Below are 18,473 nucleotides of genomic sequence, written 5' to 3'. Positions count from 1 at the left end.
AATTATGCTGAATATCGATTTATTGTTTCATAGTGTGGGGTTAACCTTTTACAAAGAACAAATCTAATATTTTACTATATTATAAGGAGTTTTATACCTAAACCATTACTGTGTCTCAATGTTTGTTTATCCGTTTATTTTGCAGGGTGTTCTGTACTTATGGCGTCTGTTATTAGCCTCTTTATATCATGCTGCAAGCGAAAACAAATAGCCATTTCCACTGACAACATTCCTGCAGGCCTCAGCTTTTGTCCTCAAAATTTTTAATCTTGATCATGAAATATGTATATTCCATTCTTGACGTTTTGCATTGACATGAACATTTAGTATGTCATCGCTGCTCAAGAACCAAGAAAAGGAATATTATTCTTATAAACTCGATAACTACATTGAAGTAAAACATGAAAAATCTAAATTCAAGTTATTTCTATACAGGAGCTGATACGTTTTCTGAGAAAGAAAAATTGGATTTTTTGGTGTTTTAGTTAAAATACCGTTAACATATTTGTGCGCTAACTTGGTGGTATCCGGATATGTCTTATATGCTCTATGTACGGTATACCCTTAAAAGTGCAAAATCAATATTTTGAGGTCGGTAAAGTGTACATTTTGTTTGTTATTTGTTTTACATTTAGTATGAAAATATATTGCTAATGCCGTTATATCATAAATTTCCCACCAGTAAAATGTGCATCGGTGAAGAGCAGAACATATTTATTTTACTATGTACTATGCACATTTAATTTGATTAAGAAGAGCTGTCAATTACGTTAAATGTAAGATATGCGTAGTGTGTATAAGAAAATCTGTACATCTTTGTTAGATGTAAGTGAAACTTTTAAAGAATTGACATATTAAGACCATATTGTCACTATTTAGAACATTCATTTTAGATAACTAAATGTATGTTTGTATTAAATCAGTACAAATCGCCTTTCAGTGACTGAAATTGATAGAAGGGTCGAGCTAGCCCTTGGGCACAACAAAAGCCGCCTTTCGTTAATGTCACTCGTAATATAACGAAACACTGTTTCAGATTCGTACCTGCGGCCACTATACATCTTCAGAAATAAATACTGCACTTTGTCTTCATGTTGTTGTGGTCCTTTAATAATTATGCATAACTGATCTGCCAGTCGCATATTTTAAACATTATAAATTCAGCCGGTAGGCTGAAGAAATCCACACTGGATAACCGGCTATCCATTTCTTCAGAAAGAACGGAGAACACAGAAATATCACACACAAGTTTCGATAAGACACACCTGTAAAAACAAATGGTTAAAGTTTTCACAAGTGGTTAACATTTGAAGACATTTTAGGATTTTTTTTTATATTTTTGTTCGATTTTTCAGACCGAAGAATCTGTTATCAAAATATAACGACCATTTTCAAATCAGAAGTAAACGTAAGCCATACCCATTCCTTAACAAAAATGTCAGGTTGATTTCCAGATATTTTCCATCAGAGGTTCGTAAAGATTTATTTCTTCCGTTTATTTGTTGAGCATGCGCTCTCGTTATCAGTCAATCAATGTTCGCCATTATTCGGCACGCCGACAACATGTAAGCAAAGTACCTGGTATATTGTAACAATGCATAAAGACGATATTGCATGACTGCAATTAATAAAGATTTATTCCTTCACCGGAAGTCAAGACCCAGCTAGCAAGCATGCATGGGACCCATATGGGTTCCCATATGGGACCTATATGGGCTACCCACATGGGACCCAGATGGGTTTTGCAAACCATTTTGGCATTGGTCCCATATGGGATATACTATGTGGGCCCCTTATGGGTCCCAGATTTTATAACCCATGTGGGACCTTTCTGGGTCCCATGTCGTATATATAGTATGGGCCATTTAGGGGCGTTCTGGAATTGTATGGGTCTTATTGATTGATTGATTGATTGATTTTGTCAACTGTCCGAAACATTGTAGCTGCCCATGTAGTTGTTTCAGAATCACTATGGACCTTTTTATCTTGATCTATTGCATTTCCAACTCACTTCATCAGATTCTTTGTAAAGGCATTCTGTAAAGTAGAAAAATTAATGTCAGTCTGAGCATTTGTCCATAAAAAATAAGACTATTTGCAAAATATCATGACATATTTGTAATCATTTTACATGTTTTTAAGAAAATAGATGACAGAAATTCCAGATAACTGTAAGCACGCATCTGAAAGACAGGTTTGTACAGAACAAGAAAAAGGGTATTGACATATATAAGTATAAAGAAATGCTTTTTAGACTTTGGACATAAGATCTGTGATCGTATTTTATCTTAGTAACATATTGCAAGTCCAATAAGTAATCCAAAAAGTGGGTCGTAATTTTTAGCTTTAGTATCACCTCAAATTTATTAAATTCGAGTTTTTTTTATAATTACCATTCATCATTTTCCCGTAAATTAAATAGAAATGCAGAAACAGTTTTGATAAATAAAGTACTGATTAAACATTTAATGGAAGCATTTAAACTATTATCAACATTTTCTGAGATGTTCTCTCTAAGTTTGTAGTATGAGATATTTTTAAGGAAATAGAATGCAGATTAAAAAAGGGCTAATGATGTTAAAATAGATATCTTATAAATACGTCAAGTTATTGACGAATAATTAAATAATTATTATGTTATAATAATGTTTAAAGTATTGTACTCACTTTTTCTGCATCGGTCCCTTCTGTACATAATGAATAAACTTGTTCTGTATTGCAGCTTTAACCTTCATCAAATTAACTGAATAGTGTGTAAACCATTGGTGTGACTAATAGATAACATGTGTAGAGAGAGATGGACCCTTAGTTACCATGGTTACAAACATGTATTATAAATGTTCCCAATGTCCAGTTATAGCTTACCTGAATATTTTAAAATGAATGAATGTTATTATTAAAAGTAATTGTACACAATTTCGAAATAGCTTAGACAACAGTCGAATTTTAATAACAATTAGGAATAATTTCGGAAGTGCAAAAAATCATTTACTAGTATTAGTCCATTTTCATGATTTTGTAACCCTAGTAATTGTATTTTGAAAATACAATAAAAATGCTATACCCGTCCTTTCTATAATTATGAAGTAAGAAAATTTTCAAACCTTCGATCCAACATACCGGTATGTCTAATAGCATAGTTTTTTTTCTAACAGTTTATATTGTAAATGTTATTGCAGCTAAGAAGAACGAAAACTTGCATTTTCTTATTGACAGAGAGGTTTTTATCACGGCTTTAAAACGTCTTTTAAAAGTCGTCTTTATTTCGTAGGTAAAACAACGAAAAAGGACGTCTTTTTCTGTTTACAGCTGTCATGACCATAAAACAACCAAATAAAGACGTCTTCAAGACGTCTTTTGTTTGCTGAGATGGGACCCATATGGGACCCTTCTGGGAAACATATCTTTTGAGACCAGAGAAATGTACATGTATTAGAATTCAAAGAAAATGTAGAAACAAGGATTGTTATACTAGTGACAACACTTATCGTCTTAAAGTCAATACGTTGATGTATCACTTCAATGGGTCCCATATGGCTCTGATGTGTGCAGATACTTACAATATGGGACCCAGATGGGACCATTCTGGGAAACGTGTTTCTTTTTGAAAGAAAAGAAAACATAGAGACATTCAGAGAAACCATAAAAGCTAATTTCTATGCTAGATACACCACTTTTAAACTTAAAATGAATGCATTGGTATATCCATCGCTGAGTTATTGTATATGGGTCCCATATGGGTCCAATATAGGCAAATACTTACAATATGGGACCCAGATGGGACCCTTCTTGGAAACATGTTTCTTCTGATACTTCAAAAAATGCACAAATATTCGAAGAAAACTTAAAATATGAACTTATATTCTGGTGACACCACATATAAACTTAAAGTGAATACATTTGTAATTCACATCACTGGGACATTGTATATGGGTCCCATATGGGTCCAATATGGGCCAATACTTACAATAAGGGTCCCATGTGGGACCCGTATGGTACATTTGCCCAGATATAGCCCATATGGGCCCCATATAGGCTTGCGTGCTGGGATCGAAAGATCAATATTCCAGGTAATGGATGGATCCGTAAACCGATCAATAAACTCCGCCCCTTAGTTACTGTAACAGTTGCTGTTTCCCACAAGCTTCTTTCAAAATGGCGGATTAATGTACATTAGCGAATGACTCGCTAGAAAGTATTTCAGATGATATCTGTGTGAAATACTTACCAAGATGTGAACCAAAATGCACAAAGATAGCTGTCAAAGAGGCTTAGTTGTTTTACTAAAGATTATGTACATGACATTAAGCTTAACTCAGAAGAAAGCACGGTAAAAGTTAGCACCAAAATGCTGGCGTTATCAAAGAAAAAACACTTCCCGTCTTTGCTAGATATTCCTGACAGGAAAAATATTGAGTCCTTATGCAAATACATGGTATAATTATAATCTTAATTATCTTTTAAGCAACATGTGAAAAGAAATTACGTCTTAGAGTAATATATAAATTATTTGATCAAAATAGTACGTCCACTTCTGCCGTATAGGGACTGTATTTCCACGCTAGGCTTATATGATAAAAATATCAAACACCATGTGCAGTCACATATGGTGTAAGTGATTTCTTACATCAAGATAACATTTTCAACATATAAAGAAATCTATTAATTGGTTCAATAGCTTTATATTAACGTTGCGTAATACTCCACTGTTCTTATTTTACAAGTATGTTTTGCGATCGGGCTGCTGTTGCAACTGATTGTGGAATTGTCGATCACCGCTGTGATATCAAATAAGTTAATTATTCCTATTATATTATAATACACATTTGTAAAATACCACGCAGTTGTCTTAAAAATAAACATATGTCCATGCTTGGTGTATATTTCAGAACTAATTTTTGCGTGAAAACGGTCGGACATTGCTCGCATATCATAGAGATGATTAAATCTCCTCCACAATTAAATTAAACAATTTCCAGACCAGCAAAATTAAACAGGTCTATCACAGCAATGGCACAAACCAAAAGGGACAAAGATTTTGCTTTAACCTATTAACCATGTTTTTGTTAGACCGGTGGAAACAAGGAAACGAAAACCTGTGATCTGTTTACTTGACAGTTCATAAAATTAAAAATGTCTTCATGCTGCAAGCAAAACAAAAAATAAAAATGAAAAAAAGAGAGAACAAACAGATAAAATGAACCCATTTGCATATATTGTATCATAGTATTAATGGTAGTTATAAATAGTTTACGATAGTCGTAAGGTAAAATAAACATATCAAACAAAAAATTCAGCGACATTCTAAACCGCATCGACATGTGCGTATATTTATTTTTTTCAAATTACATTTAAAAGGAAAATCAATTTAAACTTATCAATTGTCAGACTTCGTTGAATAAAACAGAATGGTGTCGAAACAGGGGATACTGTTATACTTGCTGTCTACAAATATGAAAGACATAACATAACATAATAAATAATGAGAAAGCATTAAAATTCACTCCCGAATATTTATCTTTATGCTCCTGATTTAATGTCTGATTAATAAAAGCTTAGTCTATCATGCAAATATTGCATTTCGGTAATCAAACTATTTTGCCTTGAAATACGTGGAACGGTATGCCGGTAATTTTTGTTTTATATTTTGTTTGCTTTTGATATTCAAACTAGCTAGAGTAAACAAACTCTTCAGAGCAACAAACAATTTTTAGTCTCCCAAATGGTGTCAATTTTAAAGAGATTGTTCTGTATCCGTATTTGACTAATCAGCCTTTATCTAACTGTTTTATTGAATTATAATGGTATATAACATAACAATTACTTCCTCTATAACAAAGTTAAGTAGAATATGTTGAAACAAGAAAAACGGGATCTTATCAAGTCTAAAGACAACCACCTTACCTTACCCTACCCTGAACGTTATGGATGACGGAATGACGGAGATAAATTCTCCTTCCTTATTCAATACGACTTATCCTCGGTTCTATCTCTTTGATCATTCAAGTATTTGTTAATTATTAGGTAGGCTAAGAATACTATTTAGTGTGTAACGGTAATGTTGCATGTGAAACATGATTGGTTTTCTATACATTATATATATCGCATGTGACATTCGATTCTCTTTCACAGACTAAACCAAAATGTCTTATAACAGCATATTTACAATGTTTTTCATATCACACTATACCTGACAAGTGTTTCAATTTTTTCGTCTGTTTTAGCAGTTTTGATATCAATCAAAATGATATTGAGTTTAGCGCTTGGCTGGTTTTTACTGAAATGATTATTTACAAACAAATGCGTCCCATTAAATTCAAATGGCAGCCTTTAACCGTTATGCTGTCGGTCGCTTCTGCGTCCTATCAAGCTATATCTACATTTGTATCAGTGATGTAGATTATTATATTGGTAGATATTTTAATGTGTTTTCAAAATTTATCATACGGTACCGTGTTTCAAAATCAAGAAAACATGGGTTGCTGTTTATGTATGCATTGCCAAGAATGTATTATTTATACATATTGTTAGAAATGTATTACATTTCTAATTTAAATTGACGCATTTACCGCCTTTTCTAACGTGCCCTTACGCGACGTCCAACTATTGACGTCGACGTCATCATTTTCTGTTGTTATTGTTTTGAACGTCGCTTCCGTTAGAGCAAACATATATTTCTATTCAGGAACTTTTTCAAAAACTTGGTAATGACCAAAATCGGTAAGATTTATCGAATTGAAATTGAGTGTTTTGTTTTAAAAGGTCGTTTATTAAATATTTACACTTGAATACTATTTTGGCGTTTTTAAAAAATTTAATTAGAGATATTTGCTTAAGAAATGTAACTGTCGCTTTGAATATATTGTTGAATATGTGTTTTTTATCTGTGATTAAAACATACCTTTTATTGTTTGTGATTTCAGGGAATCGCTACGCTAGAGAATAAATTGTAAAGTGAATCAGCACATACTCGTTTTTACTGTGGTATCCAAGTTCCCCAACACATATTATGCATATTACATAATATTCATCATATTTTAACATTCGGAAATCTTATTGCACGTTCGGGAATCTAATTTCATGTTGAACTTCGGAATATGTTTTCTAACAGGGGCCTCGAGTTAATGATAAACGCTTACCGTCACATTCGGTATTTCTTTCAGAAATGTCAAAAGTTACTAGATCCGTTTCTGATGACGTATTCTAACATGTTCATTGAAATTTTATAACAATTGTGCAGACGTTATCTTAGTTGTCACTAACCGGAATTTTTATTTTAATGTTCTCCCAACAGTCCGCGCGTCGACCGTTGTTTATTGCAGATTTATCACAGTTGTTTTCCTGCTTTGTCTGACTGACAAACTAATCGAGCCTTGGTCGATAGCATGATATGATATTATACAATTATGAAGCCTATAAACAACAAAAAAAATAGTTGGTGGAATATGTGCAGTAAATGGAACATTCGAGTTATAAAGAACTGGGTTTGAAAATCAGGTTAAACTTGCCAGTGGTGATTTGCCAATGACTGTTCTTACACTTTTTCAAAACATGTTACTGTGTTTGTCCGTCTTGTTCTAGTTGTCTACGTTTTTACTTTATCTATGTATTTATGTGTATACATTTGTAAATTGGTCATATTAACAATTAAAGATAAACTTATGATTTGGTTTGAGGAGATGACGTTATTTGGGTGTGGCTGTTTCTGTTTGGTATTATTCATTTACGCAGGAAGAATATGAAATGAGAACATACAAACATACATAAACTTCTTTTATCACATGTTTGACGTCGCTGGCGTGAAATAAAGCCATTACATAAAATTGATAATACACTAGTGTAATAAAACTTTGACGTCGACGCCGTTTAAAGTACAGGAGACGTTGGTCAAATAGACTTGTTTATAATAGTTAAAGAAAGAAGACATGTTTATGTTTTGGCAGGAAAAACCAACATGTGATAAAAAAGAATATTACATTTGTGACTTTCCGCATTTAATTAATTAAACTCGTTCAATTAAATTGAGTATGAAAACACACTCATGTAATATCCTGTATATATAAAATAACGATTTAGTCTCCTTCGTATTAAATTGTAAAAGAAATTTATACATTTAATAGAACAATTACACTTTTCCAAACATAAAAAACCTCTTTGTGTTGAAAATGTTGATTAAAATTTAGCAAAAAAGCATTTAAAAGACATACACATCTGCGAGTTCGTACTTGTGTGGGTGCAATTATGCGCCGTATGAATATCCTTCTTGTTGAGAATATAGAAATAGCCTTAAATGTTCCGCTTTACTTGTAAAAGCAAACGTTTTTGACATGAAGATTTACCTCGTAAACTCTCTAATGTCTTCGTTTTTTATGAAAAATCAAACTACCTTGTACATTCATAAACAAGGGATTCTTTTTTCATCCCCCGCCACGAGTGGTGGAGTGGGGTTATAAGAATGGTCTCCGTCCATCAGTCCGTCCTTCCGTCCATCTGTAACACTTTCGTGTCCGCTCCATATCTCCTAAACCCCTTGAAGGATTTTCATTAAACTTGGGTCAAATGATCACCTTATCAAGACAATTTGTAGAACTTATGAGTCAGCCATGTCGGCCCAAGGTCAAGGTCACAACTCAAGGTCAAATGTTTTAGCCTTCCATTTCGTGTCCGCTCTGTATCTCCTAAACCTCTTGAAGGAATTTTATAAAACTTGGGTCAAATGATCACCTCATCATGACAATGTGCAGAATTTATGAGTCAGCCATGTCGGCTCAAGGTCAAGGTCATAACATAGGGTCAAAAATTTGAGCCTTCCATTTTGTGTCCGCTCTGTATCTCCTAAACCCCTTGAAAGATTTTTTATGAAACTTGGGTCAAATGATCACCTCATCAAGACGATGTGCAGAATTTATGAATCAGCCATGTCAGTTCAAGGTCAAGGTCACAGCTCAAGGTCAAAGGTTTACCCTTTCACTATCCATAACAATGGCGGGGGATTTAGCTGTCTTCCAGACTGCCTTGTTTATTTTGCAATGAAGCACACAAGTATATCCTATTAGTTCGAGTAACTAGCTTAACATTATATTGTAAGTCCTAACTGTTATTCATTAAACGTTTCGCTTACTATTATAGTGAGCTCGAAGGGCCTGCTCAGGAATCGAGCTTTACGGTAACGCAAGTAGACTTTCACCCTTGGTGATGGATTTTAAAAGTTTCGTCGGAAGCTGTTAAAAAGCGCACCCTAGCGGACAGATGCTCACAGGAAATACTTCTCTCCGCAGTGAATACAGAACTTCAATCGATTGCTTAAAATTATTCATCACTCAAAAATTGAAAACAAATATTATTTTCTTTTAAAAGATCAAGCATTGGCCAGAAAATGGGGAAAAAATGTCATTATAAGCATAAAGCCACGTGAACGCAGCAAATAGGTAATGACGTCACCGTGACAACGGATTCCCATATATTTTGCAACGTATGATATTCGCTGTTACAGGTATGACGACACTAAATGTAGACGTTTTTCTCTCTTTCTTTTCAAGTGAATAGGTTCTCGCGAATTATTTTGAGTAGTGAATAGCTTCTTTGTTTCATATAAATGATGTATATATTTTAGCTATTTTTTAGCTAAACCTGATTTCTTTGAGCTCGCTTTGAGGCTTTGCCTTATTTCATATTATTAGTACAACAACATAGTAGTAGCTTCTTTTATTCAATTCAATTTTGATATAAGACGAAACAGTATTTTTTCTACGAAATATGTTTGTGTTTATTTCACAAAAATTTCACAATTTTATTCGACTTGTTCCATATATTCTGAACTAAATCACATACACTTTTTATATAACGGAGCCTTACTCGTAGACAAAAACATGAAACATGGAAAACTTGAAAGATTTGTCTTAGCACACTTTAATTATTTTATGCTCTTATATAATCTGAAAAAAAGAAGGAGCCTCTCGCTTCCTTAATATCCTAAACAAGTGCTTCCCTGAATCTTGAATGCAATTTATCAAGCTATTTTAACACAATAAATAGCGAATAAAACGAATATTATTGTAACGATTTAGGAACTGATTCAGGAGTTGATTGATTAAAAAGTTTCATTTCAAGAACTTTCCACATGATCTTCATGCTTCACATATCAACTTTCTCTTGCTGTGGCGACAGATATTTATCGTCTGACTCCCTATGGACCATTCTAAAACATTATATCTTCTGATTACCTTTTAGCTCAAAGAGTTAGTTGAGATGGTGTCATCAATCGAGTGTTTTATTCTGAATGTAATTTTTGCAACCTGCGATTCAGACAGATATCTCAGGCTGAAGAAGAAAAGTTAAATCCGGTTCACACGTTTCCTGTGGAAATAGAAGCTACGAAAGAATGTGATATTCCTTGTGGAGTATATCACCATATGCGTCAGCGTCCAAAGTAGTGGTGATATGAAATTTGATATACAATTTGGCATCTGGAAAGCAACTACATTATAAATTTGAGTTGGCAAAAGATAAACTGTAAATATTAAGAAGCAGATAATCGTCGCCCATAATGCTCAAGTGCCCATATTGATTTCAAAGAATATGAATATATCTTTTTCTAGAAGAGTTAAACTTGGCAACTGTTTTCTTATTCTTTTTCAGACAAGATAGCATGTGTCGGCAAAGGTGACATTGAAATGTAAGAAACACTTCTATGTAGCAAATTTGAATCAAACTATTTAATTTATGCGCACTGACTTTGCAGTGATACTTCAAATACATATAAAAGGTTTGTTTCGTTTAATAATGATTTTGTATTTTAGTGTGTTAAAGTACTCATGTGTAGAATTAAAAATAACCATGAGTTAAATTGAATCAAATTTTAATTTATGAATCAAATTTTAATTTATGCGCGCTGACTTTGAAGTGACACTACAAATACATATAAAATGTTTGTTTTGTTTAATAATGATTTTGTAATTTAGTGTGTTAAAATACTCATGTGTAGAATTAAAAATAACCATGAATTAAATATTAACATTTACATTCTGTCTATAATCTTTTTTTTTTAATTTCGATTAAGGAGGAAATCATGTCTTTGACAGATAGTCAAGTATACAATGAGAAAACATTGGCTATTTCCAAATTTTAGCAGGGTTACATCTTGTTGTTATGTTTGAAGACCATTATGTTATCCGTGCCCCAAGTTCTATGAGTTATTTATAAAAGAATGGATCGTGGAAATAGTCCTCAGATGCTCCCAAGCCCGCCCGCTTAGCTCAATAGGGAGAGCGTCGGTTTACGGATCGCGGGGACGTGAGTTCGATCCCCGGGCGGGGCGTATGTTCTCCATGACGATTTGATAAAAGACATTGTGTCTGAAGTCATTCGTCCTCCACCTCTGATTCATGTGGGGAGGTTGGCAGTTATTTGCGGAGAACAGGTTTGCACTGGTACAGAATCCAGGAACACTGGTTAGGTTAACTGCCCGCCGTTACATGACTGTTCAAAATACTGTTGGAAAACGGCGTTTTTACCCCCCAAAAAACAAAAAAAAACAAAAACAGATGCTCACAAGACTTTTGTGTGATGATGTAACATCACACACGGCATTTGAAGAATGCAAAATTGCTTTTCCCTTTTCCGAGAATTTTCTACTAGGTGACCTATACCTTTAGAATATTGGAGGCAAAAGCTCGACTTTAAAATAACATTGACATCAAAACTGCTCCATATTCGTCATCAGCTGTGACGCTTCATCGTTTTAGTATATAAGACTAAAAGAGGATCGGTGGTCTTGTGGTTAAGTTGTCGGCCGCTCAACCCTGGGATCGTGGGTTTTAACCCTACTGGGGTCACGACTACGACCTCTCATATGACACCAGTACTTTTTTTCCAGGAAGCGGACTCAAGATTGGTTCAAATAAGCTTGAAGCGTTCATCACAATCGAGCTAAGATAAATTAGTATAAACTAAACTAAGACAAAATGTCATCACGTTATGCTTTAAAGTATTCAAACGTCTTATAAGGCAAAAGATTGCAACTTTATTGTGATGGAATTCATGTAATTAGTTAGAAGTACTTTTAATTGGTATTTGGCAGTTGAATATCATAAAACAAAACTGCAAAAATAAAGTTAAATTTTCAAACTTTTGACACGATACGAAGTTAATACGCCTCGGGAAAAGAAAATCAAACTGAACAAAAATAAATCATTTTGATACTCAGGAAATCCACAACATGAACACTTACTCCTACCGTTAACCGACACATTAGATACTTTGTTTGGATCCAACCGTGTTTCATTCTACCTAGTCTAGTTCCTGTCATCACGCTGAATAAACAAAATCTGGTAAAAGAAGAGATACAGTTATAGGAAGGTATTTCATTGCATGATTCTATGCGGTTCTATTCATAGAACGATATATAATAATGTAAAATACTTCTGGCAAACAATGATGACATTGTATGACTTTTTCACCTTTTATTCCATGAAATCAATGCGAATGTATGTATCATTTATGGATTCTTTCACTAGATGAAAGGTGAGATGAATGTCTACATGTTGTATATAATGTAATTAAGGTAATGATGCTTCTCCGCGGTCTCTCATTAATTTGTTCCTGATGACTTTAGTTCGCAATGCAGTCCTATATGATTAAAGAACTTGATGAAAGTAAAGACTTAATTTCGTATGTGTTCATTACACAAGGCTGAATATTGTATTCAACAAGATAAACACAAACGTTCCTGTAACATCTCCAAAGTGTTCAATCGTGTCTGGCATCGATGCCTCTTACAGAAACTTGATTCTATTTCTATTTTGAAAATATTTACAATACCTCTTTTCTCTAACTCTAACTTGTTGAGATGAATCTTGAGAGAAAAATATTTTCTGAAAAAATATCATATCGGTGTCAGTTTGAAGAAAAAAAAACGACATTGTTACAGAATATTTGATCTCAACACACTTTGTTAGGCTACCTATGTACTTCATGTATATGATACGAACACAACCAAATATGTGTGATATCGACAAATTAACATACGGTAACTCTCATTAGAAGGTCTTCGAGAAATATCAGATAAAAAATATAAAATGTCTGGAAAGAAAGCAACAGCATCGTTCCATAAATAATATAATACCGAAATACTGCAAACTTTATTGCATACTTCAGGTAATTTAACTTCAGATCTCTTACGTCGGAAACCTGTATAAGCCAGTATTTATAAACGGTTAGGCTGTAGGCTGACTTCACGTCACCGTCGGCTATTATGCTTAAAATTAAGTGGAATTGTATACATTCTCATATTTTTTTATTTTTATTCTTATAAATTTTGTCTTTATGTATTATCCTGTATAAACAAAGAACTATTGATTGAACTTTATTGATTCATTCCGTCGTAAAGCATATATTCCGAGCAACCAACAGCAAAGTATATATCTATGGTCATCTTTCCCTTTTTGAAAGATGTACTTTTCCCATCTTCAACAAACTAGTGTTTGATATTAACTTTAAATGTAAAATATCATCTTCGATTGGTTTAACCAGGCTGTTTTTAAACTCTGTATATACATGTAAAGAGCTGTATTTACAATTTAACATAATGTGGTAACATCTATTTGTTTAAAGAAAACTGCCTGGATCGCTAAAGATACATGCAATGCTAATTCTTACTGCGACTAGTTTAACATATAAACTATATTTACTTTTGTTTGTTCGTTAGTTTGTTTTGGGTTTAACGCCGTTTTTCAACAGTATTTCAGTTATGTAACGGCGGGCAGTTAGCCTAACCAGTGTTCCTGGATTCTGTACCAGTACAAATCTGTTCTCCGCAAGTAAATGCCAACATTCCTACATGAATCAGAGGTGGAGAACGAATGATTTCAGACACAATGTCTTTTATCAAATCGTCACGGAGAACATACGCCGCTATCTTAACTTAACACAGATACTGTACACATAATACAGTGGTGCAATTATAACTTTTACTAGTGTGCAGAAATTACCATTTTATCTGAAGCGTTGCGGTGTAAAAGGAATTGAAAAACTTTAATTTTCTAAATTTGCTAACATACCTATTCGCTTGATTCTAATGTTAGATATTGTTTACGATTCTAAATAAATAACTCAACAAAATTTATGCTTTCATGTGCAATTTCTGTTAGTTAAATACTAGTATCTACATGTAAAATAAAGAAAACATATACATCATTATTTGTTTATTAAACTTATTTGGGACAGTAGCTGAGGCATACAGAGTCAGCTTCGTTGAAAGTTTGTCTTTCTTTTCGCCGGTAACATGATGTAAATATGCCCAAAACAGATGCCGTAAAAACCAAACATCCTGAAAAAATGAAGATAATCATCATTACCAATAATAGAAAAAAATAATATTTATTCTAACACGATCCGATTCATTTTCCTATTAAACAAAGAAGGCTGAAAACGGTTAATTATTATACAACAATTCACTGTTCTGACGTCACAATTATTACGTCATAGCGTCAAACGGCATAGCGGCGCGCTGGAAAAGAAACCAATTGAAAACGGGCAAATATTTAATGAATGCCGTCAAGGATGTACTTTAAAGTCCTTGATAACGTGTTAGAATCGAAATAATATATCTCATTTAGTGATTTGCTCTTGAATAAAATCATTGTTTGTCGTTCAGATGCGTATTATTATATCACTCGGGCTGCGCCCTCGTGATATAATTCCTTCGCATCTGAACTCCAAACAATGATTTATTCAGCGACAAATCACTAAATGAGATATATTATTTCTTAAATAAAATTTCATGTGCCGTTGCAACATTATTTCGCCATTTCTCCATATAAAAGAGAACCCATAATTGCATCTCCGGCATTTCATATTTACATGATACATGTGGTAATCATAATATAATTGATTATCTCTAATTTATGAACAAAATAATTTACAATGTTCAACTATTAGGAGAAAAAAATATAATATATATGCAAAAAGTTGTGTTTACTACTGTATTATCGGCACGTTTTGTGCATGAACTATTTGAATGTAATTTAGAGAAGCTACAAACAGAAATAATAAGGGGTGTCGTATGACATTGTTGTTTATCTTCTCATAAAGTTACATCTTTATTCACAAATCTACGAGACTATCATATTTATAGTAGTTTGCTTCAACGTTATTTACCTGCAGAGTAAAGGCATTGGTCGTAAGTACCACTGTTGTCAAGTAAAACGCCTAAAATAAAATAAAATATGATCACTATAAGGTTATTCAATAAACATAGATTAATCTGGGATTTTCAAATATGTATGAGCAAGTGTGTTTAGGAACTTCCAGCATACAAGGATTTAAAACATTTTCAGTAAGTTAATTCTAACGCATACAATGGAATAGAAAAAGTGGAAACTCCACTGGTCGCTCAACACGACAAAAAAACGAAAATCTTTGACATGTGCAGTTAATTTGATAGAATGCCTTCTTACACGAAACTGTACACTGTTATGACAGGCACAATTACATGTAAGTTTTTCTATAATTATTCTTAATTTTGTTAAAATTGCAATTATTAATTATAGTAGGAAAGATATAGACACTCTAATGTCCAGTTGGCGATTCCATTACAGTAGCATTGCAGATCTATTCAACGTTAAAAGTACTGATTGTAAATATAAAACATTAGGTAAAGAAATTGACAAATTAAGGCGTTTCATAACAGACAGCAGCAATACCAACACTTTAATAAAAAATAAATTGATTTTGTTTTCAATAACATTATTTGATATTAAATAGATTTTTTTTCATGTTAAGCTGTAATGATATATTTACCTGCAAACATTGGTCCAACAAGGGAGCCAGCTCCTCCGAAGAATAACACAAAACCAATAGCCGCTGATGAAAATTGAATGTCAACAAAATATGAACACATAGGAGAAACTAGCACATAACCACTGCCAAAGAAAATTCCTAAAATTAAATTAAACAAAATATGACCTATAAAGTAGTTCGCAATGAACGGATATATCACTGTGGCTACGGCAACTATGCTTAAACAGCCAGAATACAACCAAATTACATTGACTTTCTTAAAACTTGCCAGAAGGCCTGTAATGAAACGTCCAACAACAGACAATATTCCATTTAAAGATACAAATAATGCTGCTTGAATGGATGTAAACCCTTTAGATACTACAAAAGTCGGTAAATTTAGAAATATCAAGTCTGTGCCACCACAAAAGGCAAACATAGCTATAGATAGTAGAACTATAGGTTTCTTAACAACCGACTGGGAATACATTTTTAAAATTCCGACAAGTTGTTTATCTTTATTTGCCGATTCAGAGTCTATGTCACGCTGTTTATGTGTATATATTTCTAGTGAACTAGGAAAATAGAGAGTGCCGAAAGTAATAACATTTGCTGATATTGTTGCCATGACAATGAAAAAGCCAGTTGGTCCATAGTGTGAATGTGCCAAATCCATAAGGGGAGCAAACGCAAAGATTCCAGCGCCCATTCCGGACAAGGTTATTCCTAATGCAATATGTTTTCTCTTTCTAAAGTTGAATCCGATGGCAACTATACTTGCGGTATAACCCAACCCTGCAGCAATCCCTGAAATCCAGTAGAGAGTATAAGACTGAGTATGTTTGTATCAACTACTCTGACAGAAGGATGAAACAATATCAATGGATTATAAAAGAGATTTGCACAATTACCTTTTTACATTAAACTAACTGAAGTCTGTTTATCATATTGTAATAATCAAAATTATTTTGTTGAAAGAACATTTTGTCTTCAGATATTTTGGTTCATAAGATATAAATCTTATTCCATCTACCTTTTGAAGTATTTTCAAGTAATATTTTCGTCCAAATGAAAAAAGAAAAAAAAACTATTTAGTTTCTCAGATTACCTGCAGATACTCCACACGTAAGTATTGCTACTTTCATGTTTGGTGCGAACGTAGTTGCCCAATATCCACAGACAAACAGAATACCTGACAAAATCACAGACATCCGACAGCTATACTTGTCTATTACTGCACTTGACAGGGGAGCTAAAAAGACATTTAAATCATGTGATTTTAATAGCTTAAGATATATACATATATAGGGAAAATAAATTGCAATTTTGATCATTTCGCTCAACTGTTGATACGTATTCTTAAGTTCAGATTTGTAAAGAAAAGTCACATCAGTTCTGCATATTTGATCGAAATCATTTACTATTCAATTATCAACAACATGATAATGTTAACTACATGTAGCATATATTTGAAACAAGGAATGCTTTATAAAAAGTACTGAAAACGTTTGTCGAAAATACTTTCTTTGGTAGGTAAAGAAAACTGAAACTTCAAAATCTCAGTAGAAAAAAAAACTAACACTTGATAAAAAGACTCTATCAGCTGCGTTTTTTTTTGCGCAGATTTTATAAAACTTGTTGAAAGGATCCGGTCACTTTGATACTCTATAAAACATCCGTTAAAATTATGAAACGCAATGTATTGGAAACACCTAACTGCCTTCGACTATTTCGATATGATGATGATCATAATCAACATTCTTCTTGTGTTATACTTATTTAAAGCATTTCTCAATGTCTGACAGAAGTATTCATTTTACATTAAACTATTTGCGAATAAAGAACAAAATATTTTTCCTTTAAAAACGTGGAATATTTAAGTATAAGGTCTTCCTCAGTCTAAGACTTGATGAACTTACATGTTTGACAGCGATGCACATGAATAAATAAAAAAAAATAATAAAAAAAGGAAGGATGTTCTCACCTGACAGACACATCAAGGCTAACTGTAGCGATCCAGACCACGATGTTAAAACTACACTTTCATTGTATCTTTCCAGCAGTATTTTGTGGATGATCCCTGTTCCGTAATTATTAGCTCCAATTAAGCAGCAGGTTCCAAAACTGGCAAATAGTAACATATAAGACCACCCTGTATCCAAATGCTTAAACTCCTTTAAGTCTTTGTTTAATTTAGCAGCATTTGAATCATTGTTGTTATCATTAGAATCATCCTGTCCAATTGTATAAACAGTATAACTTCCTCTCATATTTTCAAACTAGTTTTAGTTAATGTAAATAGTTTGTATCATTTATTCCAAATAGTTATCTGTAAGAATCAATAAGTCTTTATATATGAACTTTTTGGGGAGCATTCGTCCGTGTCACTTAATTAGCGTAACCTCTGTAGGGGAATGACCTACATTCAGCACATTACTACGTCATAATAGGTGCGTGTGTTGTACATCAGGGATATCCGCCTTTATCACTGCTTATTTACACTTACATGTAAATGGAAAAAAAAAGTTATTTATTAATCATTTAAATTTGCAGATTAATTTTGCTTGGGATTTCATTATCTATCAGGTTTCAAAATAAAAACAAATAGTTCTACCGTTATACATTTATACTTTTTGCTTATTTATTTGCTTTATTATCTTATATCTAGTTCATTTCTTTCATAAGATTCTTCATGT

At 33.1% G+C, this 18,473-nt stretch overlaps 1 protein-coding gene across 2 annotated transcripts; it reads right to left on the bottom strand.

The window, feature by feature from the left end:
- Positions 1-14,118: 14,118 nt before the first annotated feature.
- LOC123546956 (monocarboxylate transporter 9-like) lies at positions 14,119-18,193 on the bottom strand. Of its 2 annotated transcripts, none has more exons than XM_045333647.2 (5): positions 17,762-18,193; positions 16,886-17,029; positions 15,799-16,584; positions 15,157-15,207; positions 14,119-14,326 (listed from the first exon to the last, which is right to left on the bottom strand). In XM_045333647.2, exons 1-5 carry the CDS (start codon positions 18,045-18,047, stop codon positions 14,211-14,213), a joined length of 1,383 nt encoding a protein of 460 aa, XP_045189582.2. In that variant the 5' UTR covers positions 18,048-18,193; the 3' UTR covers positions 14,119-14,210. The 2 variants fall into 2 exon arrangements, with proteins under 2 accessions (XP_045189582.2, XP_045189583.2); XM_045333648.2 differs by having other exon boundaries at positions 15,799-15,936.
- Between the last annotated feature and the right edge of the window lie 280 nt (positions 18,194-18,473).

The sequence above is a fragment of the Mercenaria mercenaria genome, chromosome 9, assembly GCF_021730395.1.
Source record: "Mercenaria mercenaria strain notata chromosome 9, MADL_Memer_1, whole genome shotgun sequence".
Classification (NCBI taxonomy): domain Eukaryota; kingdom Metazoa; phylum Mollusca; class Bivalvia; order Venerida; family Veneridae; genus Mercenaria; species Mercenaria mercenaria.
This window is presented reverse-complemented; position numbering and strand designations above follow the sequence as displayed.

Bases quoted from the DNA above. Each gene is read 5' to 3' on its own strand.
- LOC123546956 (XM_045333647.2), bottom strand. From the start codon at position 18,047: ATGAGAGGAAGTTATACTGTTTATACAATTGGACAGGATGATTCTAAT. The intron at 16,585-16,885 runs GTAATCTGAGAA...ACTGGATTTCAG, and splicing joins TACGTGTGGAGTATCTGCAG to GGATTGCTGCAGGGTTGGGT. The intron at 15,208-15,798 runs GTAAATATATCA...ATTTTATTTTAG, and splicing joins TGTTGGACCAATGTTTGCAG to GCGTTTTACTTGACAACAGT.